A 21,444-nucleotide genomic window follows, 5' to 3' on the forward strand; every position below is an offset into this window, starting at 1 on the left:
CATCATCTGGCCTTCTTCATGTTGCCCTTGGGACTTGAGGAGCTGGCATGTACCCTGGCTATTGCTATTGCTATAAGTAATAAAGCCCTTTGTCTCTGTCTTCTGCAGCATCCATGAAACTGCGGCAGGCTAATTTGTTATCATCCAAATAGAGAAAAATCTCAGAATCTTCAAAGTTCTTGAATTTTATTATAATTTTAACTTTTTCTAGATTTTTCACTTTAATTTAGAATCAGCTTCCCTTTTGAAGGGTGAATTATCTTTTCTATGCTGTGGGCTCACTAGAGACAGGGCAAGTAGCCCACGCATTGGTCACCTAATAGGTAACTTATGGCAATTGTTAGTCCCATTCTACCTTCTTTTCTTTGCTTCCTCCTGCCCCCCATTTTCCTCAGTCATGGCTCTTCTTTCTCTTACTTATTTTCCCCTCCTCTCCTCTTCTTTCAGAATTCTCTTCTATATCTACCATAGGCACTCCTTAGCCTTTGTACTTAAAACTAAGCACAAACAGAAACCTTGCTAATCTTTTGAAGTCAGCTGTCTCTAGCCTGAAGGGGAGCTAAAGATACCTTTCAAACCCCTACCTGGTAGAATTAAAACTTGGTGTCATGACAGGAATTCCCCCATGTGTATTTCTGCTACAGGCAGTGGACAGAAGTGTGTGCACACATGTGCAGTAGGAGGAAGGCAACAGATTGATTTCCACTCACTGGCAAGTTTCAGCAACAGACTGGGGAAACATTCTTGATCTTTGAGGAAAAATCTCTGACCAAATGAGCTGTAATCAAACAGTGAATACAAATAATAATAATAATGACACATTATTTTCAAAAATTTCAGATCAGTCTGTATCAGGGGGTCAGCCATCTATATGGCCTAAGCCCCAAATCTGGCCTACTGTCTTCTTATCTGTGAAGTTTCATTGGAACCCAAGCACATCCATCCATTTACATACTGTCTATAGCTGTGTCCTGTTACAGTGGCAGAGACGAGTGGTAGCAGTAGAGACCGTGTGACCACAGCCTAAAAGATTTTCTGTCTGGCCCTTTACAAAAAGAAGTTTGCCAACCCCTGCTCTAGATGTTGTATTTTATACCAGTGATTCTCAATTTCAGATTGTGGGGAAGCCAGCAGAAGGAGTAGACTCTTCAGAATCACATGGGCAGGCTTTTCAAAGAGTGCACACCTCTATCTCTCCTCCGGCTGCTCATAGGGTTTCCCTGTTGAGAGTCGCTGTCTTCAAGTTTATAACTCAAGTCGTTTGGTTCCACTAACTGATACAGATGACTTGCTTTCACTATTTTGACCCACTGTAACACATCCAAAGTAACATTGACTGTGTTATTTCTTTTACAGGGTTGTGGGAAGAAGATGTATTCTTTTTTGAGAGGAACCAAACAACTGCAGGTGCTCAGGTTCCTGGGGATCTCCATTGGGGTGACACAGATCCTGGCCATGATTCTCACCATTACTCTGCTCTGGGCTCTCTACTATGATAGAAGGGAGCCTGGGACAGACCAAATGACGGCCCTGAAGAATGACACCACTCAGCACCTGCCTTGTCACTCAGTGGAACTGTTGAAACCAAGCCTGTCAAGGATCTTTGAACACACATCCATGGCAAACAGCTTTAACACACACTTTGAGATGGAGGAATTATAGAGACTGTCAAAGAAGGAAACCACAAATTTATTTTATTGGACTTGTGAATTTTTTGAGCACACACTTAACCGTTTCAGAAATGTGTTGAAATAAAAATGTTGCCATAAAAGGATACCCAAGCACATAATGTTCCAGCCTTTAAAAGAAAGTGGGAAAAGTATATATATTATAAGGCATCACCTGGACAATAGTTGATGCCCTTTATAATGCTGAGGACTGATCTAATACCCACTTTATGCCTGTGTAAGATTTTTACTGGACACAGTTATGCTTTGAGATTTATGCTTTGGCATAGTTTGATCAGCATTTCTACATCCATGTAAACGAGCCATGCTGTTGTGGGATTGGAGCTACAGTAAATTTGATTCACTTCCATAAGCTTGCTAGTATATAAAGTTCCAAATAACTGCTAACATAGGAAGTTAGACAGTACTAATGACTTTTATTACTTGGTGATATATTCTTTTGAGGGTAAATAGACTATACATAAGTACACTCTGAAGATTGGTGACTACCTAAACATGATTTTTGCTGGTTAATAAAAATATTCTTACTACTTACAAGAGCAAACTTAAACATTGTCTTAAACTGATCAGGGATATATGTGTATATGAGTCTGTGTTAAGTCTGTATAATTCAGTAGATTTCAGTTCTTATAACATTAAGCATAATAATTGTGAAATGGATACATTCGTCCTGTATAGAAGCATTGTTTTTAACCTTTCCTGTTAATAGAGCTTTAAAATTCTGTCTTGGGTTTATATTACATGCATAACTGTTAATTTAAATACTTAACCACTAATTTTGAAAAATGACTAGTGTGATACAAAGGAATCATTATAATTCAGAATGTAGTCTGGTCTCTAGGAAGTATTAACAAAAAAGTTTACATATAACTTAGTTCATTCAGCAAAGACCTGGATATTATCTTTCTGCCAAACTGAGACTCTTTTTGACACTAAACACTTTGTAAAGGAACTTATCTTTGCTTTCTCCAAACAAGAAGTGGCAGTCTTCAAGTCTCAATATAATTCTACAGAGAATAGTTTTCCTTTTCCCCAGCAAAAAGTTGAATCATAAAAATAAGTGACAATTTAGCTAGAGATTTTCTTTGCCTTATTTCACTGATTAAGATACTATGGTGAATTACACAGATTATTAAATTTTTTATAAGAGTAAACTATATTTATTTGAAATGGGAAAAGTGCATTTTACTGTATTTTGTGTATTATGTTTATTTCTCAGAAAATGGAAAGAAAATTAAAACGTGTCAATAAATATTTTCTAGAGAGTAAAAATCTGTCTGTGTCTAATTTTTATACATTGTAAGCACTTTCACCATTCAAAAATATTAGCAAGGGGGAAAATAGGAGAAGAAATGATTGAATAAAGTAATAATAACTATTTCCAAAATCCAAAAGTAATCTATAAGAGTATGTGCCTTCACTGAGAAATGACAAAGAGGTGCCCATTTACATTCCAAGTTTGGCTTTTGAGCTAATTGATAATGTAGCTGTCTGATACAAAATAAACATATGCCCATTTATGTCAATTTATCTTCTCAATGTTTTCATATCCCAGTTTCTTAAAGTAATTTTTAAAAGAAAATGAGTCTAAGGAATACAATATTGGAAATCAACTGCTAGATTTCATCCTTTCCATAATTTAAATAAAAATTCAGTAGATAACTTGCTCAATCAGAACCGAAAGCATCCCTTTTTCTAATTTCCTTAACAACTCAACTTCCCATAATTTCACCTAAAATGCCCAAGTAGTTAAGACAGCTGTGAGTATTATTTGAATTATTTGGATAATTAGTCAAATTTGGCTGCTTCTATTTTGACATATCTTATAGTCACAGAAAGAACAAGCATATATTGTAATGAGATCAGTAAAAAAAAAAAACAAAAAAAGCCCAAATTATAAATAATGTCTACATTTAAAAAATTTTATTTTATTTATTTATTTTTTATACAGCAGGTTCTTATTAGTTAACCATTTTATACATATTAGTGTATACATGTCAATCCCAATCTCCCAATTCATCCCCCCCTACCCCGCTTTCCCCCCTTGGTGTCCATACGTTTGTTCTCTACATTTGTGTCTCGATTTCTGCCTTGCAAACCGGTTCATCTGTACCATTTTTCTAGATTCCACATATACGCATCAATATACAATATTTGTTTTTCTCTTTCTGACTTACTTCACTCTGTATGACAGTCTCTAAGTCCATCCACATCTCTACAAATGACCCGATTTTGTTCCTTTTTATGGCTGAGTAATATTCCATTGTATATATGTACCACAACTTCTTTATCCATTCATCTGTTGATGGGCATTTAGGTTGCTTCCATGACCTGACTATTGTAAATAGTGCTGCAATGAACATTGGGGTGCATGTGTCTTTTTGAATTATGGTTTTCTCTGGGTATATGCCCAGTAGTGGGATTGCTGGGTCATATGGTAATTCTATTTTTAGTTTTTTGAGGAACCTCCATACTGTTCTGCATAGTGGCTGTATCAGTTTACATTCCCACCAACAGTGCAGGAGCATTCCCTTTTCTCCACACCCTCTCCAGCATTTGTTGTTTGTAGATTTTCTGGTGTTGCCCATTAGTTTCTACATTTTTGTTATATTACCTGACTTAATACTGTCTAAAATAGTCAACATTAATTTAGACAACCATCTCATACACTTATACGCTTGCTTAATGGGAACAAATGACATTTCTAGCAGTGGACTACAAAGGCCTCTTATAGTGTCAGTGCACCTGGAATAATAAAACTGCAAGGGACTTTAAAAAGTGTATTTAATATAGTAGAATTGAGGGAATTCACTCTTTGGGTACATTGCAAACAAATAACTGTTTCTTTGCTGTTTTTAAAAGCTTTCTTTTGTAAAAATCACCATTTCTTAAACTAAGAAATTATTTTCAGACTGGTGAAAATAATTGACTCAGTCAATTCAAAGGGCCTTGGAGATTCAGAGATGACAACAGGAGATGGTGCTTGCCCTCTAGCACTGTAAAATCTGATTGAGACACTCGTGCTATCCACCGATGAGCTTAGTACAGGAACACAGCCTAGGAATATGAGATGGAGGACAGTGGAATGAAGGTAGCTACATCGAGGAGACCTGAGTCAGGAAGAGCTTAGCTAGCTTGTGCAGAATATTCCATGAGCCACTGACTCTGAGGTTACAAAGTTACATTATTTGGGGAGCAGGGCCTGCCATTCAATGTGGTTAGACAGAGCATAGAAGGCTTGAAGAGATACCATGGGAAAGGAAATGAGTGAAATTTGGCTTTGGGGACTTTGTTCTGTAAATTCAATGGTGAATCATTGAAGTATTTTCAGAAAGAGAAGTGATTTGTGTTTCTGAAATGTAACTGGATTAGCCAAGTGAGAAGCTGGGGGCAGGGGGACAGGTACATCCATTACACAGCTCTGCAGGGTGGGCCATCCTTTGGCTAGTCTAGGTAAGGAGCGCTCTGGAGTTGCAGGACGTTGGAGCTTCTGGAGGGGGACTGGCTAGATCGCTGTTGCTGTGGTCCAGGAGAGAGACGAATCCTCACCAGGGCAACGCAAGTCAAAAACATAGTGCAGAGCACAGATGAATCCACAAAAATTGACAGCAGATTGATCTTGGGGAGTGTGAGATGAGAAGTGAAAGAACTGAAATGTCTAGATTTTGTACCTGGGAAATTGGCAATGGCATTAACCGGGACAGAAGACTAGAGGGGGAGCGGGTGTGTGGGAGGGTAATTAATTTGGTTTGGGACATGCTGGGTTGGACATGCCTGCAGGACGTGCAGACGGAGGTGTGTACAGGCGGCGGTAAATTCCAGCCTGGAGCTCAGGAGAGTTCACTGCCGAGCCTGAGAATTTTTATGCATTGCTTTCAGATCTCAGGAAGCCTGACAGAAAATGGGCTGAGAACCAAATCTTACATGAGGGGAATCTTAAGCAGCATGCTACAAGAGCTTCTTTTCGTCTCAACTCCCACTCCTGGAGGTGAGTCAAGGGAGGTAAAGAAAAGAGAAATGAATACACCACTGAAACTTCTGTGGCAGAAAGAGCCTCCTCCTTTAGAAAAAATACTGCCAACTGCCATGTTTCCTCACCCGATGCCCCTTCCTATCACCCCATGATTTACAAGTGGATTTGTCTTTCCTATTAACTGAGTTATTTTCTCACGTCCGAGCACCTCCTAGAACCACAATGGGAGAGTCTTTGATATTATCTTGGAAGCTCATTTATTTTCTATTATAATGTGTGATTACAACCATTCTTCATCTCTTGCATTCAGGGTACCTACTAGGTGCCAGGACAGAGGGTGTTAGGTGTTTTCCACATTTTTTTCTATGCTCTTCACAACACTTTTTTGCAATCTATAGGCATCATTAACCTCATTTTACAAATGAAAAAGAGGGACTTGGAGAGACTGAGGAAGTATATTTAACTAGTAAGTGGGCTCAATCTTCGTCCCTCTCCGTTTTGTGATGTGACATCTTCACCAGCCTGTGGGGAAGCTCAGCTCATGCCTTACGTAGAAAAGCCAGATCCTCCCACATGTGAATCAATATTTCCAGGGCAAATTTGTCTCCAAATTCTGCTACTTCTTCCCTCAAAATGAGTCTTTTGTCTATTAATTTCATTCTTCCCACTATTTCCCCAGAACAAGTCTAAACGATCTAAAGGTTTGTTTGAAGTCATAAATTGTTCTCCCTACCTCTTGTCTCCTCCTATTGATCTCTTTTGCACACACAGCCAACTTAAGGTCTTTAATCAATTTTATTGAGGGTATATATATATATATATATATATACTCATAACCAAAACCACAATCAAGATATAGCACATTTCATCATCTCAAAAAGTTCCATCATGCCCCTTTGCTATAAATTCTTCCAATCCCCACCTCTAGCCCGAGGCAACACTGATCTGCTATATGTTACTCAAATTAATTCTTGTAAAACACAATTTTTAGCAAGTCACTTCCTTACTCAGACTCTTCCAGGGGTTCCCTGTTTTAACTAAGACAGAGCTTCCCAATTCGTTAGTGTAGAAGTCATTTCTATAACACACCGGGTACATGAAGGTCAGAGGTGACTGGCCAGCCTAGCTCTTGCCTGGCTAAGGGAGGACTACAGGGAAGCAATAGTTCAGCACACAGGGTTGGCTGTAATATACAGTAACTTACACAAAATAGAAGTGACATTATATTTAATAAAACATACGTGTGTGAGTAGCCCAAGTCTTGGTTGCCTGAGGGTGTCAAGGACTCAGACTCCTCTCTGGCTACTCGGCTGTGCCACGGTGTTCTCCTTACACCTGGTCTCAGGTGACACACTCTACTTTCACAGTTCAGGCAACAGGCTGGAGAAAGTGGAAAGTGAAAGGGGAAGAGGCGTGCCTCTTCCCTTTGAGGACATACCCAGAAGCATACACGGCTTTCATTCACATCTCATAGATGGAGGGGTGGGTGGGAAATAGTCTTTGTTCCAGACACCCATGTAACCAGTTAAACCAGGAAATTTGATGACAATAGAAAGAGGGGAAAGTGGGTATTTGTGTCAACCAGCAATCTCTGCTGCATTCCTAATTACCTGCAGGATAATATCTTCCACTTGAACTTATTCTTCCAAACCTATCCCCTAAAACTTTCCCACTTGTCACTATACACTGCCAGATGAGCCAACCATGGTTCACTCATTACCTCTATCATCCCACACATCCTGTGCCTCCTTGATTTTGCTTGCATTGTGGTGCTTCCCTGACATGCCTTCATCTCCACAAGTTCACCTTGCACTCAACCTTTTAGGTCCTAGCTCAGCAGCTACTTCCTATGTGAAGCTTTCCTCTACCGCTTCACCCCACAGCAATCTGTCCTCCTCTGAGCTCAGTATTTATTTGTTGCTAGTTTGGTCCTTGCATTTTCTATTTTATATTATTTTTCATTTATAGTATTAGTATTTTATTTTTATACATCTGGTCTCTCTTGAGAGAAAATATTATGCCATTTCATATCCCACTCAGCATTTTGCATAAGCCTAGACAGTGTTTCTTATGTATGTTATAAATCTATTCACTGTGTATACGAATCAATATATTCATGAATTGTGAGTTGGTTAAATGAATCAAAAGCTATTGTCCAAAATGATTCCAAGAAGGAGGAACTGCTCTAAAGGAGGTCATCTGTTCTTGAGTGAGATAGGACACTGGGTTATCAAAGGCTAAGTACTTATTTAGCTATAAATGGATGTAGATTGGATCTGCAGAATGCATTTAGAGCTTGGCCAAGTCTTATAAATGTCTGAGTGAACTATTAAATTGTATCTGTGGCCTAATAATATAATAGTGTCTTAGATTTATAAAATGCTTTTATGCCTAACCCGCAATCCTTGAACTTTTAAATCTACATTTGTTTAACCGGGAGTGTACAGAGTAAAAGCTGAGTACTCCTCCCTGAAGAAATCTCTGGAGAGTTGGAGATTGGAGCAGATCACTACTAACATTGCAATTTCCATGCAAATTCCAGGAAGTAACTTTAAAAAAATATGTGGTATCCAAAACTTTTTTGCTGAGTGGGTCAAAGTGTTTCATTTATTCTTCTCGTAATTCCAAGGAAGTCAGTTTTATAATAAAGGTAAGGTAAGTATGGATCAGCAATGTTAAGGAACATGCCCAGAATTATATTGGGTTGGCCAAAAAGTTCATTTAGGTAAGATGTTACGGAAAAACCTGAACAATATTTTTGGCCAACCCAATATAACCAGTAAGTGACATTGCTGAGATTTTAACAGGTTTGTTTAAATTCAGAGTCCATGCTCTTAACTACTTTACAAGAGAGTTATTGTATTAACAAATTTCCTAAATTATTTTTAATTTCTTGGTCATGACATATTGTCAGTTTAATATATTGCTGAATTTTACTAACTTGTACTTCTTCCTGATTTTCTGTGTATATTCAAAAGTTATATTCATTTGTTTCGTATGTGTGTGACACATTCATTTTTAAAAAATTTTTATTTATTTTTGGCTGCATTGGGTCTTCAATGCTGTGCACAGACTTACTTTAGTTGCGTCAAGCGGGGGCTACCCTTTGTTGTGGTGTGCGGGCTTCTCATTGCGGTGGCTTCTCTTGTTGCAGAGCATGAGCCTTAGCTCGCAGACTTCAGTAGTTGTGGCACGGGGGCTCAGTAGTTGTGGCTTGCAGGCTCTAGAGCACAGGCTCAGTAGTTGTGGCACACGGGCTTAGTTGCTCCACGGCATGTGGGATCTTCCTGGACCAGGGATTGAACCCGTGTCCCCTACATTGGCAGGAGAATTCTTAACCACTGCGCCACCAGGGAAGTCCTGACACATTCTTTTTTGATAGATATTATCTAAAGGACAAGCTAGAGTCCTTTAAATGTATTTAATTAAAATTTTATTTTAGTTTAAAAATTTGGAAGGTATACACCCTGTCTTTGTTTCTATAAGAAAAGAGATTCTTTAGTCTAACCCTATCAACATTAAGAGTGCAAAATAAGACTTCCACTTCCAGCCAAGATAGAATAACAGGGACCAAATTTACCCTCCTGCCTGAAATAAATAACAATAACGAAATATTTGAAACACGGTTTTTAAAACACTGGACATCAAGCAATAAAGGATAGTGATCTATAAGAGACTGGTAACAAATGAGGTGAGTCCTGTGGTATTCCCAACTCGTTGCCTTGAGAGAGCTTCCAAGATGTGGTGAAAGAAGGGAGAACCTAAGTAGAACCTAGAGAACTCCATAATGAGAAAAGGTGGAGCTCAGAATGCCAGGAGACCAGGGCAGTAAGAGTTTGGAGGACAGGGTGATGGAAGAGAGAGATGCACAAACAAAAAGCCCAATGGATATGTAGACTGTCCCCTTTGAGTGTTCAGAAGAGTACCACTCAGCCTATTCAAAAGAATTAGAGAAAATGGTGCCTGGTGTCCACATAGGACTGGGAATTGTGCTGTTTCACCAGCAGACTCGAAAGCCTCATAATTCACAGGGAAGTGGGTGGAGTACTCAGAAAGTCTCACCTCAGTAGTGGAGAATAATTAGCTTTCAAGTAAATATGGCTCTACTGGCACCAAACACACCAAAAAAGTAAGACCCTGGATTATCATGTTGTTTCCACATAATATAACTACATCTAAAACAAAGCTCAAGAATATTTAAGGAAATATAAACGTTTCCTTGCTGGAGCACTCAACAAGGGAATATTCATAAAATCTGATATCCAATCAAAGATTATCAGCTAACAAGCAAGAAAATGTGACCCTTGATGAAGAGAAAAACATAAATTGAAATAGGTCCAGAATATATGTTAAAGTTAACAAAGATATTAAAGCAATAATTATTGTGGTATTCCATGTGTTAAAAAATTACATAGAGCTAGGGAAGATATTTTTAATAAAGACAGACTTATAGAGATGAAAACTATGAAGTGTGACATGAAAGATATGCTGGCTAGAACTAACAGCAGATTAGCCACTGCAGAAGAAAAGACTAATGCATTTCAAGACATAGCAATATAAATTACACCAAAAGGAAGCCAGAGAGAGGAAAACAATTCAGAAACAGTGAAAAGTGCATCGTCGAGCTGTGACCGGTTCAAATGGTCTAACATAGATGTAACTGGCATCCTCAAAGGAAAGGGGCAAAAGAAGGATTTGAAGAAATGTTAGAAAAATTCCCAAGTTTGATTTTAAAAGATCCAAGAATATCAAAGGACTCCAACTTTTGATATTCAACCAAAGCATGAAAAAAACTACACCAGGTCACAATATAATCAGTTTGCTCAAAACCAGTGATACATAGGAAATCTTGAAAGGAGCCAGAGGTAAACAGTCTTATGTAGAGAAGAACAAGCATCACCATGACAGTCAAGCTCTTGACAAAACAATGTATGCAAGGTGGTAGTGGAACAATATCTGGTGTTGAAAGAAAACATCATCAAACTAGAACTCTCTACCCATAAAAAATATCTTTTCGATGGTGATAAAATGAAGACTTTTTCAGACATACGAAAACTGAAAAAAGCCATTGCCAGAAGACCATACTACAAGAAATGTCAAAGGATAATAGAGGGCCTACTGCATGAGTAAATATATAAGAATTTTTTCTTATTATACAAGGCAAGAAAAAGAAATAAAAGGAATCCAGACTCTCTTTATTTGCTGACCACATGATTGTCTCTGTAGAAAATCCAATGGAATCTACAAAATCTACTAGAACTAATAAGCAATTTTAGTAAGAATGCAAAATACAAAGTCAATATGAAAAACTAAATTGTTTTCTATATACTCCATACAGAAATTGAAATTTAAAAGTACCATTTACAATTACATTAAAATACTAAAAGTTAAAGATATTTCTTGGAATAAAAAAAGATGTGAAAGACCTATACATTGAAAACTATAAAACATTTCTGAGAGAAATTAAGGAATACCTAAGTAAATGAAGATATATAGCACGTTCATGAATCAGAAAACTTATTATTGTTAAGATGATAATTTGCCCTCAATTGATCTCTTGATTCAATATAATCTCCAGCAATATCCTAGAAGGTGTTTTTGTAGAAATTGACAAGCTAATTCTCAAATTCATATGAAAATGCAAAAGAATTAAAATATTTTTTAAAAGTTGAAACATAAGAACAAAGTTCGAGGATGAATACTACCGGATTTCAAAAAATATTATAATGGTATCAAGACTATGGGGTACTCATGTCAAAACAGACAAATAGAGCAATGAAACAGAATGAAAAGTCCAGAAATAAACCCTACATATAAGAACAACTAATTTCTGACAAAAGTGCAAAGGCAATTCAGTGGCAAAGTGCAAAGACAATTTAGTGGCAAAGACAATTTAGTGGTAAAAGGATAGTCCTTCCTTTCAACAAATAGCGCTGAAAAATTTAGATATCCATACACACACACAAAAAAACTCCCCCCCACCCTGCAACTTTGTTCCATACCTCAGACCATGAACAGAAGTAATTCAAAACTGATCACAAACATAAATATACAACTAAAACAATACTTCTAAAAGAAAATATAGAAAAAATTGTAACCCCAGATCTGGCAATTTCTTAGATATGATACCAAAGCATATTCCTTTTCCTATTATGTACCTATGGATATTCAAAACAATATCGGTAATAATCAAAAGAATTATTCTGAGTGAAAGAGGCCAAACTATAAACAGTGTATACTATGTGATTCAATTTATACAAAACTCTAGAAAATGCAAATTAATCTATAGTGACAAAAGCTGATCAGTGGTTGCTTTTGGGAGGATATGGAGGGAGGGAATAAAAATGCGCATGAGGAAACTGTCATGGGGATACTAGGAAATTTAGGAGGTGTCTTAAGTTCTGACAGTGTTCGAACCCCGTTTCCCATAGGCTAGGTCTCTACTGGCCTGTTTGGACTGTGGTTCACTTCTTACCTTTCTCCTACTTGAACTGGATGTTCTCAGCCCTGCCCTGAGTTTTGCTGACATTTTCTTTGTTAACCATTTGAGCAATTTATGAAGCTTAGTGTCTAGTCATTAATAGTTTATTAGAACTTTACATAATTTCTCCTGCTTTCCTTCAAGGTAATTTTGCCTGGACAGAGCTGAATAAATCAAGTGCTGAGACTGCTCTTAAGCTTGGTCACTTAGGACCTTGCAATGATTCAGTGACAAGCTAGGCAATCAGATGCAGCATCTCTTCCATTCCTCAGGGATTTCATTCTGCTCCAGCCCAGACCATCTCTATGGTGCTCTCAGAATATATTCTTTTTCTTACTCTTAAAAGAAGGTTTAACAAAAATAGGCCTATAAATAAAGATCTTTGATTGATCTAGTAAAGAGAGACAGAAAGCATCTGTTACTTACTGAGGAAAGAGAAAGTTCCCCCTGTTTTAGAATTCATTGTTTAAATGCTTGTCAAAGGTCAGGGTCCTGTAGCTCGAACAGTTGAAGGGGAAAAAAATAGGTGGATTTTCCAGAATTAAAAATTAAGCCTTGGGCTATTACCTTTTATATATTATGGACTAAGTGTGTGAGAATTTAACTGCCCTTGTGTTGTTAAGTTCTCCACACATGCATAGCTTAGAAATCTATTTCCCTCTGGAAAGCTGTGCTCTGGCAAAATTGAAGAAAATTGCTGTGATGAAGGTATAATGTGCTATTATTCCGCTTGAGGTTCAGTATGAATCAATCTGACAATCAGATGTCTAATGATGGTTCCTAATTTCCTTCTATTCTCTCCTTGTTTTCTTTGGAATTCATCTTCTCATTTTTCTCTTGCCAAGTTTGAGACCAATTCAATTCAATTTAGTGAGATCCATTGAACATCTGCTATGTAGAATAAGTTGCGCTGGACACTGTGAAGATCAGAAAAGCAAAATACGTTATAATCCCTGCCTCAAGGAACTCACAGCTTAAGTGAGAGATAGGCAAATGGACATGGAATAGTTAACCAGTGCCTGGTACAGTTCCTGGCAACTGAAGGTACTCATTAATGTGTGAATTGAATTTAAAACCCTGAAAAATAGTGTAAGGCTAAATGCAAAGTGTGTGGTACAGATATAGGGTTTCAGAAATAGCAAGACATCAAAGTAGGCTGAAGTTTTGGTGCATCATGGAAAAATTGTACTTGTGGTGAGGCAAATTTTAATGAGAAAAAAATGAGAAGGATATTTCAGGTTAGGGTCATTACAAGGAAATCAAAGAGATGGGTGTTAGCATCGTGTGTATCCACAGCAGAGAGAAGCCCTTTATGACTGGAGAAGATAAAAATACAGAAGTAGGTTGGGGTCAGATAATGGAGGGCCTTGAACAAATTTTGAACTGTATTCTGAAGATTCTAAGGACATGGAGAACCCCACATGGGTTTTTATCAGCAGAGCCTTATTTTTGAAATATGCATTTATATAGCATGGAGGATAGATGGAAAGAAAAGTACTCTGAAGGGTGGGAGAACTGAATGTAGAAATAAAGAAACTGGGTAATGACATCTTGCAGTATTATGTGTCCGGCGTGGTTGAGAACAAAGAAACCGGTCATGGAAAGTAGGAAACAATGAAACTCACAAATTGTGAAGAAGAAATAAAATTTGACTTCCTGACATGCAAGTCAAAAATTCAGGAGAATACAGTCCCAGAGACAGAAGAGAAAACTTGAAGGTGGAACTGATGTAAAAAAGATTTTGTTTTGGATTCAAGTTTGAGATTGTCATGGCAAAGTCAGGATGATACAGGTTCTTAAAGGAGAAGCTCCGATTAGAGATAGATGTTTAATAGTGATGAGCTTAGAGCCTTGGAAACAATTGGATTATCTTCTGTCAACTCAGCAGCGTCTCTGTTTCCTCATTCTCCTATGTTTCATAGGAAAGAAGTCTGGAGCTCATTCCTCAAAATTTCCTTCTTATACGGCTTCTGGGTAGATTATTCCAATGAGAGCTATTTTTATGATGTTCAGAAGACTCAGTCTTCACTTATTCTTGTGGCAGCTGTAGTCTGACTTCTCATTGGTGGCCTCATTGCTGTGAGCAATCACTTCTAGACTTCCGGCCACCTTCTGGCCTTACTTCTGCTTCCTCTAGCCCTCAAGTTGGGTATGCTTCTAATTCCCTGTCTTAAATCCTTTTCTACTCAAAATTTCTGGACTGGAGTCCTCTTTCCTCATAAATTCTGACACAAAAGCACATTCCACGTGAGGAGATTATGAGCAATGACAGAGACCGTGTGTGTGTTGGAGAAGTACAACCAGTGAAAGACACAGAGAAGCAATGGTCAGGAAATTAGGGAAAAAATGAGCACATCTTGTAAGAGAGGCTACTTAAGGGAAAATTGTGAGGAGAGACGTGATTTTTTTTTTTTTAATCAGGTAAAGGGAAAAAGTAAAGAAAAGGGATTGCACACTGAGAAAATGGTGTCATATTTGTCGAGGTGAAGGACAACTTGCAGGAATTCAGTTTCCCTGTATTAGTATTCCCACACATTTAATTACAGGGTTAATGAGAATGATATTACCAAAACAGCAGGCCTACATAATGTGTGGTGGGACAAACAGATGATCAAGATCCCTGGAACTTGATTACCACAGAGAAGCCAGAGTCTTCAAAGCCCTGAATTAATAAGTGGAATCTATAGTACTACCCTGCCATATAAAAGCAAATTGCTTCTTTGGTCTTTACTAATTGGTCTAGAGAAAAAGCATTTAGCAGATTTAATATCAACATGCTATTAATCTCATTTTGACCAACAGTGCAAGAGGCAACACTACTTGATTATAAAAGTCCATGTAAGTCTACAAGATCCATGTGTCTTTGGCATAGACCACGTAGGTGAATTAAATGGAGAGGACACTATCAAATTTGATAGTGGCACTCATCTCTGACATATTATTGGCGATTTTTGAAGGGAGGGGGCTATTCCAACCACTGTCATTTGATCCTTCCTGCTTTACAGTCCTTACTCCTTGGATCGAAGAGTTACAGTGGATATACTTTCTGTTGTTGAAGCATGATTTACATTCAGAAGCTGCATAGGTAAGCACAGGTGAGTTCACACACTCACTTGGTCCACTGTGAGATAGACTCTGACTTCTGCATTCCTTTCTCTGTATTATAACCCATTTAATGTAGGTCACTGACTTCCATAAGTCCCTCCTCCGAGTACCGGGCCGCACTGATGCATAGGATCTCCCCAGATTAGTGTTAGCTCAGAGCCAGTTCAATAACCTCTGAAGAGTCTGGTATTCCTCTTTCCCCAGTGCACAGCCACGCTAGTAAATGACTGCACGTACCTTTGGGAAACTCAAGGAAGAAGATTTACACAACTTTCTTGTGGTAGTGTGGCAAGGGGGATCCTTAAGGGAATCTGGTTCTCCTTTCATAATGGGGCCACGTTTACAAACTGGCTCAAATCTGCGAACTGAGTGGCAGATTGTGATTCTCCATGGTGTCAGTTAAAGTCAAGACTCTGCTCACAAGAACTAAAGATTAAAAATGTTTTTCTTATATTATACAGTGTCCAAATGTATTTGTTCTAGGAACACCAAAGATCTCTGTGGGTTAAGCAGAGATCAATTAGCCACTACCAAAGATCTCTATGGGTTAAACTATTTTGATTACTGCTCTCTAATCCTGCTGCCCATGTGGATCGTCACCTCCAGCTGTCCCTTAAGACTGTGAATCAGGGAGCCCGTTTCAAAGGGAGCATCTCTCAACATCATCGCTGGCTTAAAGCGCCCTGAGCTTTTTAGGATGCTGGTCCTTTCCTTACCAGTATATTTCTCCATGCATTGGTAAGTGTAGTATTTTCTGAACACTCCCTTGGACTAGACTTATCGGGTTGGTGAAAGGGACACACATGATAAATTCACTCCAAATTCCTGCCTCCCTAAGCATTTGAATGTGTCCATCTACAATATACCAAAGACATTCTGGCATCTCAACTTCATTTAATTTGTGTGTGTGTGTGTGTGTGTGTGTGTATATGTGTATATATATATATATATATATATATATATATATGTAGAAAAACTATTGGTATGTAAAGGGACAGTGTAACTTACAAATCTCAGGTAAGGTTTGTGCCTGAAAAGGGAAGGAGGAAATTGGAATCCGAAATGCTTCACCTGTCATTTTAATGCTTCATTTCTTAAAAATAATAAAAATATCTGAACCAAACAAGGCAAAACATTAACATTTGTTGGGTTTTAGTGGTGAGAACACAAGTGTTTGTTTATTCTTCCTATTTTTCAGTGTTTTCAAAATATTTCATATTAAAAATATTCTAAAAATCTCAAACAATCAAGATGAAGCCAACGGTTGCAAGTAAACATGTTTGTAGCACAGATCACATCACAGGGGTTTTGGAAAAGTGATTCTTAAAATAAAGGCCCTTAAAAAGAATTGATTACAAAAAAATTAACTTCTAAGAAGACAAAGGCAAAAATAGATGAAATTTATGTTCTACTTTAAAATTCTTTATCAAGAGATGTTAATTCTCCATGTTTCTTTGGTTAGTTAGATGGGTCAATCTTGCCATTATGATGGTTTTATTCATTCATTCTTGGAGGTCAGCAGCTTCCCCTAGGAATGCCCTTTTCCTTTATATTAAAGGTTAGGAAAGGAAGAAGCTAATAAAAAAAGAAAAATTTAAGTCCAACGCCACAGTTATCTCAATAACCAAGCATGAGCACATATATTTTGCTTATACACATTTCATCTCAAAGTGTGGGTTTTATGTGTAAGTGGCCTTTAATACAATCATCCTCTTACCACTGACTGCTATGATTACTATGATTCTTTTTGATGATTTTAACAGAGAGAAATGGGAGTAGAAACTGATGCTGAAAACTCTAGTTAACCCGACTCGGAACCGACAGCCCTTCCCTGAGATTTTCTGTGTCTTTAATTCGATAAAAATAGTTCAGACCAAGAATTATCAAAGAGGAGAAAGAACAAAGCTTCTAATAATCACTTATAAAAGAAAAATAGAAGAATAGCTGAATCAGGTGCATGAAGCTACATGGAGACACTTCAGTAGAAATGTGTGCTTTGGAGTAAAATGTGCTGAGCTCATACAATATATGAACAATTTGAAAGAGGAACATTCAGGGTCACCTGAATAAATGTATTCTCTCCTCAAACAAACCACTGACCTCTAATCAGCTATTTCTATCAACACACCACTAACAGAGGGAGTAGACAGGATCGTCCTAAAACCTTGTCATTTGAAAGGGCTTTGCACATATTTGATTTTATTTAACCCTCTCATCTCTCTGTGGGATGGACAGAAGTTCATTTCAGAGATGTACACATTGAGGAGCAAATGCTGGATACATTTCCCAGGTCTCACAGCCGGGTAGTGGTAGAGCCTGGGCTTCTGGGTTTTTCCTTTCCATCTCCCTGACTCTTCATTCTCCTTACTCTTTCTGTGTTTTCTTGGTCTTGACCTTCCCATTTTAGGAAGATTGGGAAATATTTAAAGCAATTCCTTTTGGGAATCCTTTATGAAACACAGTGTATTGACCCTATGGGGTTGTGTTTCATCCCCAGAAATACTGATTCAGGTAGGTAGTACTTTGACCAAAAATAGCTGAAGGTGGAAGATGTTGCCCACACATAGATCCATGCCACAAGGGTTCATTTCTGTATGGATAAAAGATGCTATCAATTCTGGTCTCTCCAAATACACTTAGCAGTTATGATTTTTTTTTTCTCTTCAGAGTAAAGCAGTAAGAACAGTAGAGGGGAAGCTTATTACACACAGTTACACAGCATTTTCTGTCTTCTATGCTGAGGAATTAGTTAACTATTGTTTCCTAACATACTAAGCACAAAACTCAGTGGCTTAGTTACCAAAGGGGAAAGTGGAAGAGGGATAAATTAGGGGTTTGGGATTAACATTTACACACCACTATATATAAAATAGATAACCAACAAGGACCTACTATATAGCACAGGGAACTCTACTCAATACTTTGTATAACCTATAAGAGGAAAGAATCTGAAGAAGAATATATATAAAACTGAATCACTTTGCAGAAACTAAAACAAGATTGTAAATCAACTATACCTCAATTTAAAAAAGAATGTAGTGGCTTAAACAACAAATATTTATTATCTCATAATTTCTGAGAGCTGCTCAACTGGGTGGTCCCAGCTCAGGGTCTCTCATGAAGACATTGGATGAGAAAGCAGTTATTTGGAGGTTCGACTGGGAACAAAGTATCTGATTCCAAGTAGGTTTACTTAAATGACTGGCAAGTTGAGAGCAGCTGTCCACTGTCCTCTCTGTGTCGGTCACCTCACAGCGCAGCAGCCAGCTTGCTTCAGGGCAAGTGATCTGAGAGAGAGTGAGAATGGGCAAGAAAACTCACCCAAGATGAAACTCTCATCCTTCACTGAGAGTTTCTCCTACTTTCTTTGCTGCCCCTCCTTCTCTGTTTGCCTTCAAATGTTGGACGGTCCCCAGCTACTCTGAGCTCTTCCTTACGTGCACGCTCACTTTCCCAGCATCCTCTAGTACCATGCTCCAAACCCCATCCCTAGTCTCAAAATTCTTATGTTTCTACCTTCAGCCCTGACCTCTCCTGGTAGTTCCCGTTTCATATATCCAGCTGCTCCTTCACATTTCCACAATGATCACAAGAGTTTAAAATGTACCATGGCTAACAGAACTCTTGCTTTCAGAGTTCTCTCCCAGCCTCCCCATTTTCAGTAAATCCACCCAGTTGTTTAAGCTTTTCCCCGTCTCATGTCTAATCCCTCAGCAAGTCCTGTCAGCACTTTCTTCAGGGTCTTTCCAGGATCTACCACTTTCTCCATCTCCACTGTTCCCACTCTAGTCTGAGATAGCTCTCTTCTCATCTGGACCACTGCAATTGCCTCCTAAGAGGTTTCCCTGCTTCTTCTCTGATCCTTGTAAGTATTCTCCAGAGTCCAGCCATGGTGGTATTTTGAAAATAGAATCAGTTCTTGTCACGCCTGCATTTAAAACTCTTATAATGGCTTTCTATTCCACTTAGAATGATAAACCCAAACTGTTTGCTCTGACTTAGAATTTTACATTTTCTTGTCTCTGCCTACTAGCCAGCCACATGGATCTTCACCATACACAGGACTTAGGTATGTCAGCATACACTGTGGGCATCTGTATCTGTGTTTGTGTGTGTTTGTGTGCATGCTCTGTGGGTGCGTATAATGTATGTGTATCTCGATATGTTAGTGCATGTCTGGGAATGTATCTTAGTGTGTGTCTGAGTATATGTACATGTATGTCTGTGTGTGTGTGTGTGTGCCTTCATGTGTGTATGTGGTGTGTCTGGTGTATACAGGGCCATCTTGATTGATAGGCATATTAGGCAGAATAGACGGCTCCCTTGAGAAAACTCAGGGATCACAGATATCTTCTCTCTCAATATTAATATTTCTCTAGAGATACATTAAGTTTAAGTGGTTTCTTTTCAATGGCAAATATCCTGGGAGTTGCATCCATCATCTGTATCTTCTTGTGAGTTATGATTAATTAGACTGTGTTCCACCCAGCACTTGCTGACAACAGCCAGAGGTAAGACTGAGTGCAGGGGTCTCAGAAAAGGAGACCCAGGGACCCTTGGGTGGTGGGTGGGTGGTTTGCTGATTCAGGTGACATCTCCTGAATTATCTCCCTGGATCACAGGGATTCCTTCTCACCTGTAGAATTGGGCAATTCTGGGGAATGAAAGAGAACACAGAGAAGGAATATAGAAAAAAAAAACAATGAAAAAGTCAGTTGTTCCCAAATTTTGCTGAGTGCTATCCGTGCCTGGTATGGTTTTGTGCTTCAGAGATTTCTGGGTGCTCTTTAGAAAGTCATTCCTCCTTTTATTCAGAACAATGGAAGGGCAAGCTTGTTCCCACGAGACACAGCAATTCCTTGGGGTCCACAAGAAGAGGACAGCAAGGGAGCATTTTCCGTCACTATTCCGTGCCTGTCACACATGGGCACCCAGGGAACCTTTCAGAGAGGTGCCCGTTGGTGCCCCAGAGGAAGCCGTCCTGCTCCCATCCAGGGCCTTGCCCTTCTCCTGCATTCTGACTCCACGCTTCCCTTTCTTCCCTCTTTACATTTCTCCTCTCTTTCCTGCAACTTCAACCTTTATTTTTCTATCTACTAGATATTTCTTACCAAGACTGGAACATGTATTATATCCCGTTAAGCTGAGAAAATTTTAAAAAACACCTCCTTTTACCCCATATTCCTCTTAGAAATCTCTTCATCTCTGAGCTGTGCTTTGCAGCCAAGCAGTTCCAGAATGTTTTCTCCAGTTCCAGTCTCTAATGCAGTCTACGTTTTGCTCTCACCACGTCACATCACGTACTTTTGTTCAGTTCAGTGATGCCCACTGTGGTGCCAGATCGCCCAAACTCTTAGCTTCCTAGACATTCCAGCAGCATTCAGTGAGTTGAGCCTTCTTTTCTTCTCGAAATCCCTCTACACTCAGCCGGCTTCCTCCTGTCTCTCAGGCTGCTCTTTCTCAGACTACTTTGTAGCTCCTCCTGGATCATTCCAAGGATCCCTCTCTTATTCTACACTTTGTTCCATCCCCTTGAATTTAAATACCTCCTCTGTGAGGCTGATTCCCCAGTGAATAACTCCGCAGTGAATCCTCTTCTGTGCTGTGTACTCCGATATCTGACTGCTTACTTAAAGACCAAAGAGAGAGATCCCTGGAGCTGTTCAGGCTTCAGAGTCGGAGTCAGAAAGCTGGGGTTCAATCCCAATCTTGCAACTTATTTGCTGTGTGACTCTGCGTAAGTTTGCGACAATTCTGTGCCTCTGCTTTTTTGTCTATATATACTTTATAGGGCTTTTCTGATGATAAATAAATAAATACATTTAAAGCACTTAAAAACTGTGCCTGCCATATAGTAAACGTTTAATAAATATTTACCAATTCTCCTTCTGACTGCTATTATTTCTCCTGCTCCTGACATGATTCATAACATGTTCAAAGCAAAACTCCTGATTGTCTCAGCAAATGACACTTTCTTCCACTCAGCTACTTAAATCAGAAATTGACAGCTTTCTTAGAATTTTCTCATGCTGACACCAGTTATTTCCAAGTCTCCTTGACTTTTTTTTTTTAGATTTTTTTTTTTTGATGTGGACCATTTTTTTAAAGTCTTTATTGAATTTGTTACAATATTGCTTCTGTTTTATGTGTTGGTTTTTTGGCCGCGAGGCATATGGGATCTTAGCTCCTCGACCAGG

The 21,444-nt window shown here is 38.6% G+C and overlaps 1 protein-coding gene across 6 annotated transcripts in view; it reads left to right on the forward strand.

Annotated features, from left to right (window-relative positions):
* TSPAN12 (tetraspanin 12) overlaps nt 1-2,960 on the forward strand; it is a 65,781-nt gene extending 62,821 nt beyond the window's left edge. For all 6 annotated transcript variants that reach the window (XM_057550397.1, XM_057550398.1, XM_057550399.1 and 3 more), the window contains one exon: nt 1,357-2,960. In XM_057550397.1, the coding sequence (XP_057406380.1) occupies nt 1,357-1,662 (306 nt within the window). In that variant the 3' untranslated portion in view covers nt 1,663-2,960. The remainder of the gene's footprint in view (nt 1-1,356) is intronic.
* Nucleotides 2,961-21,444: the final 18,484 nt, after the last annotated feature.

Source organism: Balaenoptera acutorostrata, chromosome 7 (assembly GCF_949987535.1).
Source record: "Balaenoptera acutorostrata chromosome 7, mBalAcu1.1, whole genome shotgun sequence".
NCBI lineage: Eukaryota > Metazoa > Chordata > Mammalia > Artiodactyla > Balaenopteridae > Balaenoptera > Balaenoptera acutorostrata.